Genomic DNA, 16,205 nt, shown 5'->3' on the forward strand with positions numbered 1-16,205 from the left:
TATAGCTATGAGGTCGCTTACAAAAGTTGACCATGGTCGTAATAGCTTATATTTTCGAAAATTTGCGTAAACGAAATTGTTATGAGTTATGACTGTATCAGTGTTATTGGGCATTCAGTCACTAATTTTTCCATGTCTTGTAATTATGGGGTTAAGGTCAGATTGTTGGTTTTAATAAATATTTAGGTATGTATATGTGTAGAAATAAGTTGGTAAGTTCGTGAACATTATAGTTTATTAAAAGAGGTAGCCAATCTCCATTGGTGCGGATAATCATAAACCAGTGATCCGTTCTTTGTTGACGTAACCATTATCCAGCAGAAGAAACAGAGTCGTATCGATTTATAAAATTTTACCTTAACAAGTCAAGTCGTAGATAAATAAAAAAACTAAAAGTCAAGAGGTAGTTGGAGTACAGTTATTTCCCATAAATAGTGAGAGTGAAAGATGATGTATTGTTTACAGTTCAATTGTCAAGGTGCACGTGGAGATTTTGTAAACACGTGAGAACAAAGTCCCATATTTCCCAGTTTCGGCATAAATTTCAAAGTTACAAGTCGCCTCATGTGCGAGCAAAATCGAGAGAAAAATTAATTTAATACCGTTAAATCACGTCGTCACCCGGTCAGGCTTTTTAAAAATATGTGCATCACTCGTTTGGAGTGGGGGTCAGATGTGTATTCGCAATCTTTGCTTGACACTCATTTCGGCAAGCTATTATTGTATTTTTGGTGTATTCAGGTTTGAGTGTAGCCAGTACAACTTAATACTTGACCAATATTAAGCAGCGTTTTTGGTAGACACGCCTATGTCGTTCGTCTATTGGTCGTCGAGTGGGTTTCAGTTTTGTGTTCTATAGCCGTGTATTTTGGGGGTAAGTTCCCGTGTCGCGGGCAAAATGTGACGGTGGAACTGCTGGCAGTCTATCATCTGATAGCTTTGTGTCGCCTAGGCAAGCACCTAAGCACCAGTCGACGCTGAAGTGTGGAGCGGTTCGGGTGTGTTTCCTCAATTCAGGCGCACATCGCCTCGTGTTCACTTGTTGTGTTTTGTGTTACGTAATTTTGTTATCGACGACGACGACGACGCTACCACAAGGATTTCTCACAATGGCGGTTCCCTTCGTCCTCCCGGAGGACGAAATAAACAATCTTATCGTAGCAGTGATTTTTATTTTGTCGCAGACTCGCCTTCAAAGGAACGAAGAGAATCGCGAGCTCCAAGGTAAGTTAAAGTTGGTAGGATTGATTTTGCGTGGGACGCGTTTGGGAATCGGTGGTGACTGTGACGGAAATTTGGAAATTTAGTGTTGCGGCGGCGGTGGCGGTAGTATAAGCCAGTGCGAGGACTTGGAGATAGGGTACGAAAGAGTTGTGGACCTGTTGCTCGGAGCCGTGTCGTCTTCGTCTTCGTCTTCGTCTTCGTTTAAGTTCAGGGTCGGCCGTGAGTCGATTGCTCGTTTAGCTTTTAGCTTCTCAGCTTCTCTTTCCCAATATCCCTAAATGTTGAAACTCGACGAAATCCCGTTAATTTTTCCGCATAGATATAAATCGCAACAGCGCGGGTTTCGCGCCGCGTTCTTATTCCTCTTCACTTTATGGATATAGCATTAATAAGACCGTGAAGTGATGAGTTTAGTGTGACAATAGTGCGTGTTCGACGGTAAGGAGAGTTCAGTTCATTTCCAATATGTTGTAGTTAATAATAATTAAAATCGCGGTAGCAAAACGTGCTGTAATGTCTAATTGTCGGTTAATAGTTTAGCTATAATATAGATTAGCATGTCGTTCCTGGTTTTTTGCTCGGGCGTGCGAGTCGTAAAGCGGCTTTGTTTGAGTGATTATGCTGAAGTAAATAAATATTGTGAAATAAACCTTTTACGAGTGGCCTTGCAATTCGCAACGTGTATGCAATCGATACCTACGTAGTAGCAAACAGCTGTGTGCAGCAAGCAATATGGTCGCGTACGCGCCAAATACCTCGGGCTTGTTCACTTGTGCAGAACGGCAATTAGCGGTCTCAACAAGTCGTGATTTTGATTTGGTATTTGTTGCAGAGTGTATGGAGGAACTGGTGAGACTTCTTGCCGAAGAACTCCAGCGAAGATCGCGTTCTTCCGAATACGATAATCAGCTCAAACAGACGCTCTTATTACTTCGACAGAGTCTAAGCCACTTCACGCCAACCTTATCCAGGATACAGAGGAGATCGAATTTTGAATCCTGTTGTGACGACTGCAAAATTTCACTTCACGAAGACTGTGCGACTAAAGACTGCAGTCAGGTTGGTCTCATACTTCGAAAGATTGACGACGACGAAACGTCCGCGATATTTAAGGTGGGTGTGTGGCAGATTCGGACACCCTACCAAAACCAAATTTAACATTTCTGCACTCACCCAACACATTTTAATTTTGTTTTATTTCATCTAGAGATAATCTCGAGATATGCGTTTTTAAGACTTGAGATTAATTCTCTTATACCTATCACTATGATATTATTCTTTTACACGACTTGACTATAATATGTCTTTCAACTAATTCAACTAATTAATAATAATAATTAACCCCCCGCTACAATATAAATTACATAAATTGATTATTGCAGTGTCGTCTCATTAAAAAAATCAAACAATACATAATGCAAAAATATAAGGCAAACCCTTTCACTTTACGTAATCGTTGGATTTGAGTTACTGCATAGTAATATGCAACCAACATTACATATTTGCATAAGGTTACTACAAGTCGTAGTTACATACCCTTTAATTTCTGGGTAACACGAAACAGGGCCTCGAGTCAAATGACTTTAATTGCGAAATAAGTTCCTACGTCTTTGTATTGTAGTTTTTATAAAGTCGTTAATTGTTGGCTATTATTGTCATTAGTATACCTTGACCTTGAAATATCCCTTTTTAGTAATAGTTAAAACATAAATAAATTTCTATGTTCGTGGCATTGTTAAAGTAAAATATTGTTTTTTTTTTCAGGAGGGAGTGGAAGAAGAAAAAGAAGGATTTGTCGAAGAAAGTTTGTTATCGCGTTTGGTGCCCCGAGTAAGGACGTTTTGGAAAGCAGTACCATTGATATGTGTAGTGGGACTCCACCTATTCCAAATTAGTTATTCTATGTAGGTTAAGAGATATACGTAGGTCATTTGCGCACTGCCTGTGTTATGTGTGTTGTCCAAAGAGGAGCAAAACAAATCAAAGAATTGATCTCATTTAGTACGAAACGAAAGCGTACTCTCAGGAATTTTTTATATGGTATTTGATTTGAGAAGAGAATAATTTGTAAATTAATGTGTACATATGCATAAAGATTCTAAAGTTGGATTCAGTATAGCCAAAGATTGAATGGTGCCAAAAGGCCTGAGCTAAGCAGGTGGGCGGGACGTCGTCCCTTTGTTCGCTTTCGCTACCATGAGTCTGACTGTACTGTAGTAAGTTAAGTGTGGTGCAGCACTGCAGCAGTCTGGTCAGGTCTGGTTCTGATGCAGTCGGCTGCCCTAAGGTTTTCAAATGATCTCCGTAGTTAGAATAGCCCGGTGCGGCGAAAGGTGGACACGTGCCGATCCAAAGTGCCGATCAGCCCGCACCTGAATTGTAAATATTCGCGGCGGAGGCCGGCTATTCTTCAACACCGGCCAGCTACAGCTTTTTTTACTTTTTTATATACTATATTATATAGGAGTTCGTGTACATACATACATAAATACTGATATTTTTAAATGAATTTAAAGCAATTGTAACTAGTTTAGCTTAGTAGTAAGTAGATTTAGTATGTTGCGCGCTCTAGATGGCTCTTCAAAGCGTCTCTGTGATTTGCCGAAGAGGCAGTTTTGTGCTTTACAGCACTTCAATCCTGTTAATTGATCTCCGAATACATTTTTGTCAAAATGTTTTTGTTCGTAGTTATTATTCCCTAGTCAGTATAGTAGTTTATTTAAGTGTTGACTAGGTTTCTCATTATTAATTTCGTAAATTTTTAGGGTTAGTGTGTTATTGTTTAGTTGTTTTTTTTATGAACTGATAATGCCATATGTTCTTAATTGTCTTGTTTATTATGTTCGCCTTGTAAATTACCTGATCTGAGCTGGACCAAGCCGGCCACCGAGGCCCTTGTGTGATATTAAAAGCCCTCGGCAGACCAATAAACCAATTCAGTTAGAATTGCTTATGTATTATATTTTTTATTTCAAATAAATGTCATAAGTTTTATACATGTTTATAAACATATAGCTATATAATATTATATTTTTTGTGAAGTATGGAAAGAGTATATGTTGCCGCGAATTTTAGCAGCCAGTCTATTATATGCCATACTCACATCTACTCCCGATGGTCTTTCACTTGTAACTTTTTCACTTTTATATAGTTGATTTGAAATAAATATAAATATTGAAAGTCGATTACCCTTGTTTTCATTTTTAACATGTATAATCCACCAAAAAATAATAAATGAACACATCATAAATTTGCTTTCAGTAATAGTGTTAATTTCTTTCAAAATAAACACAAAAATCAAGCAGCTGACACGTGTTCCACAAGCGCTTATTTTTTTTACCCTTGAAAGTTCCACCAGACACTTGAGATGATTGACGATTAGTCCCAAATCTATTCCTGAATGTAATTGGCTGTAACGTGATACACATTGCATCTTATTATTGCTCCTATTCATTCACTTGTCTCTATCACATATGTCGGTTGTTCTTGAAAATTTCCACAACTTAAACGAAATTTCATTTATTGGCTACAAGGGAATATTTGGAAGTAACAGCTCGAAATAAACAAAGTGCTTTTTGGATAAATTTAAATCTTTCAACTGAAAACCAATGGTAAATCATATCAACTCATATGAAACAACAAAGAAAAGTAATATAAATAAATTACTAGGGATTAGAATTTTGGAAGGTTGGTTCAGTTGTCCGTAGTTTTAAATTCGTTTTTGAAGAGTTACTCCAGCGCGATAGATTTAGTTCGGTTAGAGGACCTGACCTTGGATCCCAGACGGCTTGACGCCGGTATATTTTACGTGACTGATGTTGCAACTCGAGTCAGGCAGGCAAATTTGATATTTTTTCTCAAATAATATATAGTGAACCGTAGAGTCGTAAATCTCTCAGAATAGAATAGAATTAATGACATAATGACACACCAAAGAGCTCATTATACAAGTCATTATCTTCCTAAAATTTGTTTATCACTTCTGTTTCTCCTACTTGTTAAACACAATTAAAGCACAATCTTCGAATTCGGCTGCTATTTTACATATATGCAAAAGGTTTCATGGAGAACAATAGTATAGTGTCATCATAACAGTGACGATAATTAATCAGCAAATAGTGTGTGGATGACTGATACAAAGTGCCCATTTCCATCATCTAATTATTTCTGACAAGTGTGATAACCCTTTGGGTTACTGTGGTTGATAGATAGTATGTAAATAATCCACACTGGCGAAGAACAATCAAAACCACCAATCAACGAAGACAGACAGTTTTCCTCTAGATACTTCAAATTATAATAACCATTCAACTCAGATTTCAACAGCCAAACACTTAAATAACCCTTCCATATATATACCTATACCCACTGAGAGTGATACCTATGTGTATCTCTGAGACATCAGATAACAATAATTATGCCTGAACCAGCGGACACTATTTACAAAAAACTGTAGTTTCGGTTAAAATTTAAACTTGCAAATAAAAGTAGGTATCATAAATATTTATATTAATTTCCAGTGTGTGCAACGATGGTGACGCATGATGCTCAGATACGGGCTGTCAAAATGGCGTTTAATTTGACGTGGTGTGAACATTGCGTATAGCTTACATATCGAATTAATTTTGTCACAGGGTTTAAGATTCAAGAGATGAAAATCCGTGATCCGCATAATCTAAATGGAATTGAAACCGGTGTCAATTCGAAACATTATCTCACTTCGCTCGCCTCCCCTATTGTAAAGTTAAAAAAGTATTTGGCGTTGTGCTGTGACGGATTACTGTAGGGCTTAATGTCAACATCATGATTCAAATTACAGCTACGGTTAACCGAAGCTTCGCCAACCATTCTTCCATCGACGAGTCTTACGCTTTTACCCAATGCCTAAATTGATGCATTTTGCATCAAATAATACACTGTTTTCAAAGGTTATTAACGTCAGATAAAAGTTTCTAACAAGCGGTGAGCATTCAACAATGCTAGTTGTGAAGTTTTAAACATACATCAAAGTATTTTTACGTCAATCATGTTACATTTCCAGTTAATACCTGCCGCAAATTATCATCAGTAGGTATTATCATTATCACCCACAAGCTTGATAAAAAAATGTAATACATGAAGCAAACAACGCTTGATTGTTTCATGCAGTCCGCTCAATCCCCCATTATCTTGTATCTGTTTTTGACACGTGACTTAAAAGGGTCTGTTGGCGAGAACAATCATTTGATTTGGAGTTACTCATCTTTTTAATCTTTTTATTTTCTTTTCGTATTCTGTAGGGTGTCTTTGAATTAATTTTCTATATGGATTTTTTGTGTCGTTGATTTGACGCCTTTGCAGCATTTATTCTGCCATCAAAAATCCATCAACAAAACAAAAAATACTGACCGTTTGACAAGTTTAAGCATATAGGGAAACGAAATAAAAAAGATATCACTTGATAACGTATCAATTTCAAATGCATTTCTGCGAAATTGAAATTGTTAAAGTAGTGTTGTGGAGAATCGACTTGAAGACAACATTAAATGGCTGAGTTTGATAATAGAGAAGTGAATAATAAGAAGGCGGTGGAGTATACATACAAGTGGGTGTGTGTGTGAGACATTAAGAGGGTGCCTGTTATTTTGCAGTGAGTACCCGTCACCTCGCCTTCGCTTGTCTTTTGCCTATACCTATCATGACATATCACGCCTCCTTACTGATGGCTCTTCTTCGAAAATATGACATTTCCATCACCATAACAATGTACCACACAGAACAGAATTATATCAATATTTCTTGTTGAAACTAAGCTAAAGTTAAGGGTGGTATTTGTTCATTTGTATTTATTCATTAATACATGTGATGTAAAGCCACGTGCGGTATTTTTTCTGTTAAAAGAAAAACGAGGGTCTTGTTACTTGACGCTGAAACGCGTGTGTCTGTTTTTATTCCATTTGTGTTGACCATAATCCATTGTGTGCCGGATTGAGTTGATATGCGACTACTCTATGTAATCTCTTCACTCTAAGCAATTGATTACAGTTCCAAACTTAATCTCACAAATCTGATTGTAATCAGAGATTGCTGGTCTTACTGTCTTAGACACATTTTGCTGCCAAATAATAAAGTTGGAGTTTAATCAGTGTGCTGTATATGCCTGAATGAGTTAGTTACTCAATTGCATAATAATTGTATTTATTTTATTATTCGACTTGAGACCCGGAACGTGTCAGTAGCACCACATGTCGTCATGAAATTGCGTAAGGCGTGAAATTAATGGTAATTATCAGTGGAATGAACTGTCAATTCAAGGGTTTTCCCAATACAATGGGGGTGTAACATTCTGACATGAATTACTTTTCGTCTAACACCATGGCAGGGTATCATACTAAAATTATAGACTGGGGAAAACACAAGGCCCGCTAACCGCAAATTTTTCACAGAAATCTTTATTACTTCACCTTTGGTATAACTCCAGTATCTAACCATCAAAAGGAGTATGCCGATGGAAAATAATTAAATTTTTAACTCAAAGGTTTTTCTATAATTAAAAAGCAGCAAATTGTAATTCATTGTCACGCATAGAGATGTAAAGATTTTAAATGAACGTAATAATAAGTAACGGATAACAAAAGATTCTTTGACAGTGACGAACTTCAAAGTGTATCGCAACACGTTGAATTGAACCCTCTTTTCGTTTATCCCTTAATACCATACAAATCCGAGCTTCCATATAACAGAATGGGAGCTTACCGCAGTTTTTGTCGTCGCTATGACATTGTTCTTTTCGCAGATTTTAAGGAAATCAGGAAGGGTATCATACTTATGCCTGAATGCATTTCCTCGAAATAAAAAAAACACAAATCTCAAAAACACATTTTTATAAAATAATAAATTAAACGGGGAAACTAAATACAGCCTTGTTAGTATTGAATTCGTCGGTTGAATCACCCTCTGGTCCTCGATAATAAGAACCTATATTAGATTCCACAGGTCTGAAGCTTACGAAGTTGTTTTGAAGATTATACGACTGTTTATAATTTTCATTTAATTCCTCCAAATCCAGCCTCAAATCTCCAGTTCCTGTTCTGTCAGGAAATATCATAGGGGTTACCCTATGATTAGGTAGAGGCCTTTGTAAATCCAATTCATTAGAGTAATATTCACTAATGGAAAAAGGTAATTCCTTCGGTTTCTTGAATGTAAATTCGTTAAAACGATTATCATCGTCGGTGGGGAACGATAAGGTCTTAGGTAACCTACTATACACATTAAAACTGGCGTCACTATCAGAAAAGAGAACCGGGTCACTACCACCAACATAATTATTCGAAACATCTTGTTGTGTCGGCCTATTCTGTATCCTTTCCTGTGCAATCGAATTCTGATAGGGTCTTAAAGGAAAATTTTGAGGGTAATTTATTACTTGACTCGGTCGCGTGTCTACTCCTTTAAAAAACCTGAAGAAACCTCCATTATAATTATTCAAATAGTGAACCAGTTTGTTCGGATCACGTGGGCACTGAGGGTACGCATCTAAACAAGAATCTGAATTTCCTTTCGAGACATAACCCAAAAGAGCGGCTTTCGCGAAAACCGGAATCGGTGAACCACTTGGAATGTCTATAGTTGCCAACAATCTGAGAAAACAATGTCAAATGGAAATTCCGCGCCTACAATAGAAAGTAATGACTCACCTAATTATTGATCCCATATCAATATTAAATGGAAAAGTCGGTAAAGCGAAACCTTGCCGACTTTTGGATATCGTGTCTGAAGTAACTTCGCAAAGTAATCTTTGGACGCAACGAAGTGCATCATTTTTTGCAATTGTATACAACACATCCATGACGCTTTGCTGTTCTTGGTGTGGGCGAGAAGGATATTGATACTGGGCGAAACTGGAGTAGGGTTTTTGGGGGTGATAGTTGAAAGAAATATGGCCATACTGGCGCAGTTTTAATTTTTTGAGACAAGTATAATATTTGGATTGATCTCGTTCGTAAAGACACGGGTTGCGAATTTGGCGACTTTCGATGGCATAATTTGTCAAATTGCTAGAAAATATTTTTTCGATTTTATTCCCATAGCTTGTTTCAGACTTACAAGAGTATTTCGCTCGTTTTATCAAAATTATTTTTAATTGTGACACAAGTTTGTATTTGCAACACAGTCACTAGCACTAGTACTTTGGTCACCATCATTGTTCTGTTTTCATTTGCGAATCGCTACTGATGAGAATATCGCCAAGGATTGACTTACTTATAAAATTTCACTCATGAAGAAAGTTCTGTAGGTGTTTTGACTGGCCATATATGAGTCCCACGTATAACTGAATTCGATTTTTCCCTCTTATTTATAGAGATGAAATCAGAATTTTCTGCAATTAGGTCAGGAAATGGCGAAGGTAAATTACGGTCTATACACCCCTGACCTACATTCCTCCCTAGTACTTCAAGATTCACGTAAATAAGAGTAAGAGGCAAGGGTGTATTACATACTTTTTCACATATATGTAAAAGGGTGCATTTAAAATGCATCCTTTATAAAGAATTAGAAGACTACGATAAAATGACACGAAAAAGGCTTCAGTTGGTATTAATAATACTCACTTTTTTTAAATAATTTTATTAACAAAATTGATGTTTTGTAAAAAAAAGTTTTGTATAATTTTCTAATGAGGCCACAATGAATAAATTACACACCTTAAATAAAATGTTGTATATGGACTGAGTTTGGTTCAGTTGTGATACTACAGGTTTTTTTCCTTATTAATAATCAACAGTGAAATGATATATATCATCATCATCATCATCATCATCATCATCATCATCTCTTCATCAGTCAACACAAGCACGCCCCCTTTTGGCTAACTGATTGCAAAATCGTGGCGAAGCAATAAAATCTCCCAGAAATACGCTCAACAGGTAGAACTCTTTCTGCTTTTCTTTAGTCGATTTGTAGTTACTAGAAAGTTAATTAATAAAAAATTAGCTCACTTATTACAATAGATAATTCGCAATATCAAAATTTCTCAAGAGTCGTGTTATGAAAGGCCCCATTAGCATAGTACCGGCTTAGAAAAAAAACTAGGACACTTATTGATAAATGCTATTTACTAAACTTTAATTATGACTAATGTCTGGTAAATGAAAAGTTTCATTAAAGATGCAATGTGCTTCGTTACGAAAAAAATGGTCATTAATATCGCTATCGTAACTCTAAAACAAAATTTATGACGCTAATGTTTGAGAACGAACAAAGAAAATCGATGAGAAAGAGAGATTCGTTTTTGTTCGCGGACATCTCTCCACTTCAGTATTTGCATAATATTGATATTAAGATAATTTTTCGACAATTGAATAGTTAGTCTGTTTCTCATTATTGTAATTTATGATATAAGAAAAAAATCAAGAAACGCAAACAAGGAAATTGTTTTCGCCGACAAATGAAATGAAACCTTGCTTGTCCGTTTTTATTTATTTACCTGAAAATCTCGTCCCAATCTACGACCATTTCTCGCCTTCCTTTAGCTTTACTTGCCTTCTCTGCGTGATGTAAACAAACTTTCGTGTAAATGCAAACATTTTCGCCGAGTTCTAAAACTAATCTTTTCTCGGCTTCGATCATGTCGATCATTTCATCGGAGGACGCTATTGCTGCTCTTCGAACACGACCTGTGTAAGTTCCTGAGAAAAAAATATTTTTTATACAGTTATTTCTTTACAGCCTCTCCATAAAATAATAGAAAAGTAATGTTATTATTATTACTGTTATTAGTTATTACGTGAAAGTATCATTTATACTCAGCAGGAAAGTACAAGACATAAATAATAATTATATATGAACCTGTTTTAATTTCGTTGATTATGATATACACGTGGTTAATTGTTTTACCTTTTTTGTAATCCGATTACATTACCTCATCATAATTCATAAATTACAAAATTTATAAAATGTGTAATTAACTAATTACTTAAGAAATAGTTACTATACAGGGTGGTAAAAACTTAAAATACTAGCACTGGACGACTTTTGGCATTAAATATTTTTCAAAATGTCGTCATAAAACAAAAGCAGAAAGCATTACTAATAAACAAAGTAATTATGATAATCGTTAACTTGTGCAGTGGTGCAAAAATTTCTATAATTTCGAGTGTATTTTCTCCAAAACAAAATTATCAGTATTAGTACTTACTCGGGTTTAGTGAATATGCGAGCTTCTTCACAAAATTAGATAATCTAACTGCTATTATAATCACTGGGAATCCGATAAGTTCTACAGGTAGTTCAATAGAGGGTTCTTGTGCAGCAACGGGGGTGGCTTCTTCTAATATTAAAAGCGCCATATAAATAGATACATACGTAAAAAAAACTAATGGTATTGTTTTCATCTTGTTTGTGGCCAAATAACACAGAACTAGTAATGGACTTGAAACAGCTGCTGACTAGAGGTGTATAAGTGAAAGTGGCCACCACTCCTCGAGTTTAACAGCATTTAGCACGTAGACACCGTTAATATTCCTAAAGAGAGTCCTCGAAATCGAAAGTAAAATACATTTCTATAACGAAACGTGACTTCTGGCGCGGGATTTGAATTTTAAACAATGCTTTCGCTTTTGTTCCATACGCAAGTTGTTTTAACATGACCTAGCTACTGGCAACCAGATATACGAATTGTGCAAGGAAAGAAGTAAAATTTCAAATTTGTGTTGCGTGACAACAAATTTTAATTATTTTGGTATATTGCGACAGAATTCTATTAGGATGGTATACTTATTGGCAATATAATAAGCCCACGTATTAACATTAACTAAGTTGAATTAATATAAAGTAGAGAGTTTATGAGGAGGAAACAAAAACCTCTTGTTATAGGTTGCATAAATTGAGTACAAAAGTATTGACAGCCTAATTATGGAGATAAACACAGTTGTAAAGTTTTGACTATAAAAATGAACCCTTTTAGAGAGAACATTGCGCATAGAGGAAATACAATAAGAAAAAATAACTATTGAAGAATTCTCATCATGACGATAAGGTGTACTTAGGAAACAAAAAGTACAATGTTTATGTTTCTAAACAAGGAGTAAAGGCTATAAAAGCATTTACAAGTTACGTTGACTGCAATAAACCGTAAGGCATATTTCAGACATAATTCATTACGTTATTTATAAACTACCCTAGTATTTGAGCCCATATACTTAGGTTTGGATGCATTTTATTCTTTCACGTGCTAACAGTAGTTATTTCGAGAAAGAAATATATCCTTACGTCTAGTAATTTGTATAAAGACGAAAGTTAAATTGTCCGTGTGTCAAGAGGCGTTCGTAGCAACGTGTACATACCTAAAGAAAGAATTTTATGTCCTGACTAAACTTGATTCTGCAACAAAGGCCGCTAAAACGCGCATACATAATGAGGTTCAAACACGATTCGACACTACGATTGCGAATTAAATACGATTAGACAGTTTATTCTTAGATAAAGTACTTCACAACCCTTTACTGTTAATTTCAAACTCAACACAAATTATCCAAAGCTCTACGTGCTTCCACAACCCTATAAAATAAGAAATGTTGTCTTCAAGCCGATGTATATCTGAATTTTAATTACGCTACAAAGGGGCGGCTTTCAAAAGGTCAACACTATTTAAAATACCAAATTTTATAGCCTACGTAACTCGAATTTTAAAAGAATGACTTGTGGTTAAATTATTAACTGGATTCTGTGTTTAATGCAACGTTTATTTGAAACTTTATGAATCTGTTTGATTTGTCATCAATTAACAAATAATAGAGGTAATAAAACTGCATCGATATTATTTTTTTAATTATGGTCGTTAAAAGGGCCTAAACATTAATCATCATGTAACTACTGGTGAGTTAGTTGACTGGATAGAGATGTTTTGAAATTGCTTTACAACTTAATGGTTATGGCTTTTATTTACGACCAACATGCAAATTTTATACCTCCGTTTTTTTTTTGTTTTTGTAATAATTTTTCAAAGAGTTGACGTTCCATTATATGTCACTGTATATTTTAGACAAATACTATATTTATATCATTACTTAGAATTCCAGTTTTTAAAATAGGTACCTACTATTTATGAATTGTTGATCAATTACATCCACAACCTTATTTAAAACACTTTCAAAAGTAAATTATTATGTATTCAGAAGTACATTGTTATAATGCATTATATTCATTACAATAATAGAAAAACAAACTAAAACAAAAAATATCACAATATAAAAATAAACTATATAGTTTAGCTCCTAACTACAAGTACATAATACATAATACATACATGTCTTTAACAGGAAAAACAGTCTTAACAACAATAATTGTAAAATTAAATACCTACAAATCGTATGTGTTTATATAAAATGAGTTACATCATACATGAGGTATTTTTATTTTCAAGTCTTTTTAACTACTGTTCGGATATAAAAAATCTAATATAATACAATCAAGATGCCTTAAAGTTTACAAATCATTTTTCCAAGAAAAGCATATTATAAGTTTGCATACTTTGGCACTTATATTCTTGTTTCATTATTTTTATATTATAATAGAATGTATAATATACATGTACCTACCCACCTACTACAAAACGGGAAAGTTGTGTAAAGACTAATTTCGATAACATCTAAAGTATTAAATTTATTCAAATATTTGCAATTTGCCCAGCACTAATATCACATTGCCCATTTTGCGAAACAGACAATTTAGGTTAGAAAACTATCTATCATCTTATACCTACTAACTAAAAATACATCATTTACTATTTATAGACTAGTTTCAATATAAAATTTCGTATATATCTATCAAATTTACTAGAGCAAGGATAATATATATATACCTAAGAAAATAATCATTTACATACATATAAATAATTGTCATTTTATTGTTTCACCAAAGCTAAAAAACACGTGTTAGTTTGTATAACTTTGATGGTAGGTAACACGTGACGCCTTAAATTAAAGATCATCCCATTCATACTCATGAAATGAATTAATTTCGTTTCGTAAAGGCCGAGTGAAATGTCTGTGATGTTTTTTTTGTGAAAGCTTGAAATAGACCGAGCTCTGCGTTCAATTAGGAGAACGAAATCAAGCGAAATGTCATCCGATAAAATTCTCTCTACCGCATCCTGACTTTTTTCATCATTTGGAGTACTTGAAGACCCGGAAAAGGACACGTCGGGTAAAAATTATGGCAGCCATTACCCTCAACTCCGGCAATTAGCTGACCCATATGTGCGGCGAAATGATATTTCGATGTCAGCTCAGCGGTTGTACTTATCGACGTGTCCCTAAAACAGAAAAGTTTATTATACAATTTGAGAATTTGTTAACCGCACGCGCGTTGCAAATTAGTTTAGTTTAGCCTAAGTAGTCACTCACGTATAGCCTGACTAGATGTTGGTTATTTGTGTTTGACTTTTGGGAAACTTTGTATGTACACAAATGAAGGGCGACACGGTATGAGGTTAAAGTCTGGGACAACGGTGATGGCGAAATCGGCAATTATATTACCGAAGTTTATTATTACAACAGAGTGAAAGTGAATGTTATGTGCGCTTCCGTAATAGCTTTCAGTAGGTATAGGTAGAACATAATGTCATCAAATGGTTCTTACCTAAGAAGAGTTAGCAAGGACTTTTCGGACTCGGTCAGCTTATCTTTTTGCGGCGTTGCGTTTAGTTCACAGATCAGTTTCGGCAAACATGCATTCTTTATTGTTTGCAAAAGTTCAGATTTTAGGGATGTTGTACCTAAAAATTAAGTCATTTTTCTATATGTATATAAACTTGTTATTAATATTTATTTTGAATCAAAAGATTGATGTTTTTTTAATTAGTTTCAGTAACTAATATGTTTTTAATGACTAACGTTAGTTAGTAAGGTTGATAATGATAAGGGGAATGTGAAAATGTTGAGTAAAAGGATTTGGCGTGCCACCATGTTCAAGGCAAGATGTCAAAGATTTCAAGGTAGACAAGTTACAAAGTTAGTGTGTTCTTTTGAAAAAATAAAGTGTTGGAGTCTGTAAAAGCCGTATTTTGTTTAAAATTTTACCTAAATGTTTGATTGAATCGTCTTCGATGTCTGCGTCAATATCGATGTCAGTCTTTGGATCTCCATATCCGGGATTTTTGGGTCTCGGTGGCACTTTTCCAGCTTCATCAGTCCTATTTCCTCCGATTAATTTGTGTATAAGTCCCGAATAGTCGGTGATAAGCACTAATACAACACAGACCACAAACACAATCCGTATCACAATTTTTCCAGCAGTTACCATGTTGCTAACTAATTAAAGGGACAAACAATGCTTTAATAAAGCATTGTGAGACTGAAGTGGAGATACTCTCGCTTACCTTGCAATTTCAGGTTACCCCGCTCCTACAATAGGTAGCGGTTGTTGATAGTGAAAGTAAAAACCCAAATATTATATTATAACGCAACAACTACCATGGCCATGAGTTAGCACAGATTAAATATTCACTCTATGAATAACGTAAAAGTTTTAAATTCATTTCCGTCTTTCTAGACATCCAATCGACTAACAAACGAAAGTGAAATGCCTCTTACCGGTTACTGGTACCTACTTGTTACTAATAGAAATGGAAAACGTTAACTCATCCGCGAAAACTAAAACAAGTCGAACAAGTGAAACAACTTAATAATATACTTTTTATTTATGGCTTAGCTCATTACATACATTTTTTACCTAAATTTTAGATAGATTCTAGATTCTAGATTCCACTTATAATGCCTCAGTAGTTGAGTAAAATATTACCTACACGTGACCCCTATATCTTTGATTTTCCGACAATTTTTGAATTTATACTAAGTTAGAAATTGATAATGAGTCATTAGCACCTGTGCATCCTTTGATGATTCATTCACACCTGCATGGGATGATCTTGGAGGAACTGTTGGTCTAACCTGAGCTGACCCTTATAAGGGCTAAAGAAGAGGGGAACTCTCGTTGAC

General features: G+C 35.1%; 4 protein-coding genes across 6 annotated transcripts; 1 reads left to right on the forward strand and 3 right to left on the reverse strand.

Moving 5' to 3' along the window:
- The first annotated feature begins 946 nt into the window (after positions 1-946).
- LOC103313285 (uncharacterized) lies at positions 947-4,409 on the forward strand. Of its 2 annotated transcripts, none has more exons than XM_008196266.3 (3): positions 947-1,224; positions 2,057-2,283; positions 2,989-4,409. In XM_008196266.3, exons 1-3 carry the CDS (start codon positions 1,110-1,112, stop codon positions 3,130-3,132), a joined length of 486 nt encoding a protein of 161 aa, XP_008194488.1. In that variant the 5' UTR covers positions 947-1,109; the 3' UTR covers positions 3,133-4,409. The 2 variants fall into 2 exon arrangements, with proteins under 2 accessions (XP_008194488.1, XP_008194456.1); XM_008196234.3 differs by having other exon boundaries at positions 949-1,224; positions 2,057-2,337.
- Positions 4,410-8,072: 3,663 nt separating this feature from the next.
- Positions 8,073-10,051, reverse strand: LOC103313314 (uncharacterized protein). The gene is made up of 3 exons (XM_008196329.3): positions 9,313-10,051; positions 8,904-9,263; positions 8,073-8,846 (listed from the first exon to the last, which is right to left on the reverse strand). The coding sequence occupies exons 1-3, from the start codon at positions 9,408-9,410 to the stop codon at positions 8,102-8,104; spliced, it is 1,203 nt and encodes a 400-aa protein (XP_008194551.1). The 5' UTR covers positions 9,411-10,051; the 3' UTR covers positions 8,073-8,101.
- LOC103313343 (uncharacterized protein) lies at positions 10,034-11,718 on the reverse strand. The gene is made up of 3 exons (XM_008196395.3): positions 11,405-11,718; positions 10,694-10,895; positions 10,034-10,173 (listed from the first exon to the last, which is right to left on the reverse strand). Exons 1-3 carry the CDS (start codon positions 11,598-11,600, stop codon positions 10,047-10,049), a joined length of 525 nt encoding a protein of 174 aa, XP_008194617.1. The 5' UTR covers positions 11,601-11,718; the 3' UTR covers positions 10,034-10,046.
- Positions 11,719-12,318: 600 nt separating this feature from the next.
- geko lies at positions 12,319-15,789 on the reverse strand. Of its 2 annotated transcripts, XM_015984904.2 has the most exons (4): positions 15,587-15,789; positions 15,288-15,518; positions 14,848-14,983; positions 12,319-14,521 (listed from the first exon to the last, which is right to left on the reverse strand). In XM_015984904.2, the coding sequence occupies exons 2-4, from the start codon at positions 15,508-15,510 to the stop codon at positions 14,350-14,352; spliced, it is 531 nt and encodes a 176-aa protein (XP_015840390.1). In that variant the 5' UTR covers positions 15,511-15,518; positions 15,587-15,789; the 3' UTR covers positions 12,319-14,349. The 2 variants fall into 2 exon arrangements, with proteins under 2 accessions (XP_015840390.1, XP_001808377.1); XM_001808325.4 differs by lacking the exon at positions 15,587-15,789 and having other exon boundaries at positions 15,288-15,578.
- Positions 15,790-16,205: the final 416 nt, after the last annotated feature.

The sequence above is a fragment of the Tribolium castaneum genome, chromosome 10, assembly GCF_031307605.1.
Source record: "Tribolium castaneum strain GA2 chromosome 10, icTriCast1.1, whole genome shotgun sequence".
Lineage (NCBI taxonomy): Eukaryota > Metazoa > Arthropoda > Insecta > Coleoptera > Tenebrionidae > Tribolium > Tribolium castaneum.